Source organism: Austrofundulus limnaeus, unplaced genomic scaffold (genome assembly GCF_001266775.1).
Source record: "Austrofundulus limnaeus strain Quisiro unplaced genomic scaffold, Austrofundulus_limnaeus-1.0 Scaffold778, whole genome shotgun sequence".
Taxonomy (NCBI): Eukaryota; Metazoa; Chordata; class Actinopteri; order Cyprinodontiformes; family Rivulidae; genus Austrofundulus; species Austrofundulus limnaeus.
The window spans coordinates 76840-81177 of NW_013953180.1; the positions used below are offsets into that span (position 1 = coordinate 76840).

A 4338-nucleotide genomic window follows, 5' to 3' on the forward strand; every position below is an offset into this window, starting at 1 on the left:
CATTTGTAATCATCAAAATTAAACGAAATAAACATTTGAAATATATGAGTTTGTATGTAATGTATGAATATAATATACAAGTTTCACTTTTTAAATGGAATTACTGAAATAAATCTACTTTTTCATGATATTCTAATTTTATGACCAGCACCTGTATTAACAAACACCATCATGTCATCTTAGCAAGATTTGATACAAGGTCAATGGAAAACACAAAGATAAACACAAGTGATATCTAAGAATGACTGTTGTTAGTAAATCTTGTTCTGACTTTAATCATTCTGTCTGCAGATGAACAGCAGGTCATGGAAACCTAGGTCATTAAAGGATGTCATGAATTACTGGATTAAACATAAAAGTATTAGTTCCACCACAATTTATATATATGCCCTCCATGAATTTATCCATTTATTTTTCAGGTGAGCGGACAGATGTTGGGTGTGTGGTCCTGTGTTTTGTTGGTGTATATTTAATAAACTTCTCATCGCTATTTCAATCTTTCTAATCACTTCTCTCTGTTTTTCTCTTTTTCTCTATTTTCTCTTCACTTAAAAAAGTCACTGATGATGAAGAAATATATAATCTAAATAAACTAATAATATTTGGTTTTGTTTTCTACTGAAGTGACACCAAAAAAAAAGACAAAGTCATCATCAATCACAACTTTACATTTTTAACCTTACATAAAAAAACAGGTAAGAAAAAGTTGTTTATTCCCGTTTCCTTTTGACTTGTTTTCTTTCTGTCTAGTTGTTAAAAATAAAAACTTGTCCAGATAAGCTGTGCCTCCAGAGTGAGTTGTATTGTGATTGGATGAGAAGTATAAATATCTACTAGTTTGATCCATCATACCTGCCAACAAAAGTCACTTTGCTAACCACTCACTTTACTCCTAATGCTTAACTACATTTTACATCTTAAGGACAGTAAATGTCATATTCTTTAAGACTTTTACTCAAGTATGACTTTGAGGTACTTTATACAGCACTGACTTTTTGACACAGAACCTGTTCTCATCGTTATGACTGATTTGTGGTTCTGATTGTTTCTAATGTTCAGAAACATTCAGATAAATGACTCGTTTAAACAATTATTGCTTTTCTTTAGGCTGCACCCTCTGGCAGGGCTCAAACCTGCGGTCTCTAGAACAGCCACTGAGCTGCTGCCACCCAAACAATCACTTAAATCATTTGTTGATCACCATTTGTATACTTCCTGTCAACTTCCTATTGTGACAGGAAGTAAGACAATGAGACTTCCTGCAGTGACAGGAAGTGATGTTGGAAGGAAACTGACCTCCTGTTGGTCTGTAGTCGTCGTCAGCAGCTCGGCGGCTGTACAGACTGAAACTGGGGAGGATGATGAGGCCGAGAGAAAGAACAATGATCTGAGGAAACAAACCCAGAAGAGATTTTCATCAGAACCACCGGAGCAGAACCAAACCCTGTTCTGATTGTGGGTGTGATGGCAGAGGTGCTGGTACCAGTAAACAGGTGCTGGTCTGGGCTCCTTTACTGACGGTCTGCTTAATGAGAGCCTGAAGCTGCTGCAGCTGAGCCAGCAGAGACCTGAAACCAATCACATTCATCCATTCGTTAACAACAACAAATGGCTTCCATCAGCTCGTTAAACAACTATCACGTCATGGCAGAAACATTCATCAAACTAATCATTAGCTATGTTTACATGGACATCAGTAATGGGAATAAATAGCCATTCGGAATAAAAACACAAAATTTAAAGGCTCGGTCAGAATGTTTTGATCTGAGACTGGGTAACTTCAGAGTGGGCAATGATAGAGTTATCTGGAAGATGATTGGGAGGAACAGCCTCCCTGATCTGAACCTGAACCGTGTTCTGTTATTGGACTTTTGTGCTAAGCACAGGTTGTCCATAACGAACACCATGTTTGAGCATAGGGTGGTCCATAAGTGGACTTGGTACCAGGCCACCTTAGGCCAAAGGTCGCTGATCGATTTTGTAATTGTGTCATTTGACCTGCGGCCCTATGTCTTGGACACTCGGGTGAAGAGAGGAGCTTAGCTGTCAACTGATCACCACCTGGTGGTGAGTTGGATCCGGGGGCAGGGGAGGCTGCTGGACTGACCTGGTAAACCCAAACGTATAGTAAGGGTGAACTGGGAACGTTTGTCAGAGCCCCCTGTCTGTGCGATCTTCAACTCACACCTCCAGAAGAGTTTTTCACGTCCCAGGGAGGTCAGGGACATGGAATCTGAATGGGCCATGTTCAGGGCCTCCATTGCAGATGCGGCTTCCAGGAGCTAACCTGAAGGTCATTGGTGTCAGGTGCAGTGGCAGCCAAAGGACCCGCTGGTGGATACCAGAAGTGATGGAGGCCATCGGGCTGAAGAAGGAGGCCGTCTGGACTTGGCTTTCCTGGAGGACTCCTGAAGCAGCTGACAGGTACAGGGTGAAGTTACAAGTTACAGAGAAGTTACAACTTGGGGATGGGAGGAATTCGGGGAGGCCATGAAGACATTTAGTTGGCCTCAAGAAGGTTCTGGCTAACTGTTTGGCGACTCAGGAAAGTAAATCGTTCCCTGTCCCAGGCTGTACTTGGTTTGGGTGGGGACGATGGCTCAGTGGTTAGCACTGACGCCTCACAGCAAGAAGGTCCTGGGTTCGATCCCTGGTTCGGACCTGGGGTATTTCTGTGTGGAGTTTGCATGTTCTCCTCGTGCTTGCATGGGTTTTCTCTGGGTACTCCGGTTTCCCCCACCCCCTAAAACATATACAATAGGTTGCCTTCAGGCCTAGGTCTCCCTTGAAAAAGAGATCTGAGATCTCAGTGGGATTTGCCCGGTTAAATAATGGTGAAATAAAAAATAATGTGTTTTGTAGACTTGGAAAAGGCTTATGACTGTGTTCCTCAAGGAATTCTGTGTGGGGTGTCAAGCTTGTCAAACTTGTTCTCAGTGCAGGTTGAACTCAGACTGTCCCTTGTCTCTGATCCTGTTTGTAGTGTTTATGGACAGGATCTCAAGGCGCAGTCGTGGAGATGAGGGTGTCTGGTTTGGGAACCACAGGGTCTCGTCTCTGCTGTATGCAGATGATGTGGTTCTGTTGGCGTCTTCGGACCAAGACCTTCAGCATGCACTACGACAGTTCGCAGCCGAGTATGAAGCAGCTGGGATAAAGGTCAGTTCCTCTAAGTGAGGCCATGGTTCTCAACCAGAAAAGTGTGGACTGCCCCCTCCGGGTCGGGGAGAGTCTCTGCCTCAAGTGGAGGAGTTTAAGAATCTGGGTGTCTTGTTCATGAGTGATGGTAGGATGGAGTGGGAGATGGATGGACTGATTGAGGCCTCGTCCTCAGTAATGAGAGCGTTGCTTCGGTCAGTCATGGTGAAGAAAGAGCTGAGTCGAAAGGCAAAGATCTTGATTTACTGGTCTGTCTTCGTTTCAATCCTCACCTATGGTCATGAGGCGTGGATCATGATAGAACCAGATCCTGAATACGAAATGAGATCCTTCATAGGGTGGCCAGGCTCAACCTTAGCGATAGGGGGAGGAGTTCAGAGCCGCTGCTCCTCCACATCGAAAGGAGTGAGTTGAGGAGGTTCATCTGATTATGAACATCCTGGACGCTTCCCTTTAGAAGTGTTACACAAGTCCCACTGGGAGGAGGCACCTGGGCAAGAGCCAGGACTCACTTCATGGATTATACTGTATATCCTCTCTGGTTTGGGAACTCCTCAAGGTCCCCAGGAGGAACTGGAAAATGTCTGTGGAGAGAGGTATGTCTGGGCTTCTCTCCTGGACCTGTTGCCTCTGAGACTTTGGAGAAGCGTCAGATAATGGAGATATTTCAATCCCATCAAAGAATGTAGCTCATGTAAACATAGCTACTGAAACTGTTTAGCTGAGTTCACGAGGGAGAAAAGGTTTCTTGTGATAGAATGTTTTGATGAGTAAAGATCAAAGATCATACATGTTGTGTTTCTCCAGATGCTCCACCGTCCGCTGAAGCTCTTTGTTCTGTGCTGAGCACGCCGCAGCCCTGAAACACAAACATCAGCTGGTTGAATCATCTCCATTATCCTGACTTCATCATCACCATACACCTGTGGTTCCTCCTCAGGTGTACCTGCTCTCCAGACCATCAATGTACTCCTTCCTTCTCCTCCGGCTGTCCTGAGCCGACTGCTTGTTACGGATCTTCCTGCGGACTTTCTTCAGAATACGTTCCTCTGCCTGCAAGCATCAGGGTTCAGGGTCAGGTGAGTTCAGGGTCAGAGGTGAGTTCAGGGTCAGAGGTGAGTTCAGGGTCAGAGGTGAGTTCAGGGTCTGGTGAGTTCAGGGTCTGGTGAGTTCAGGGTC

General features: G+C 44.6%; 1 protein-coding gene across 1 annotated transcript in view; it reads right to left on the reverse strand.

The window, feature by feature from the left end:
- creb3l4 (cAMP responsive element binding protein 3-like 4) overlaps positions 1–4338 on the reverse strand; it is a 14354-nt gene that overhangs the window by 2223 nt on the left and 7793 nt on the right. Inside the window, exons 6-9 of the mRNA XM_014028553.1 lie at positions 4106–4212; positions 3950–4018; positions 1484–1568; positions 1297–1387 (exon numbers count right to left, since the gene is read on the reverse strand). Coding sequence (XP_013884007.1) covers positions 1297–1387; positions 1484–1568; positions 3950–4018; positions 4106–4212 — 352 coding nt within the window. The remainder of the gene's footprint in view (positions 1–1296; positions 1388–1483; positions 1569–3949; positions 4019–4105; positions 4213–4338) is intronic.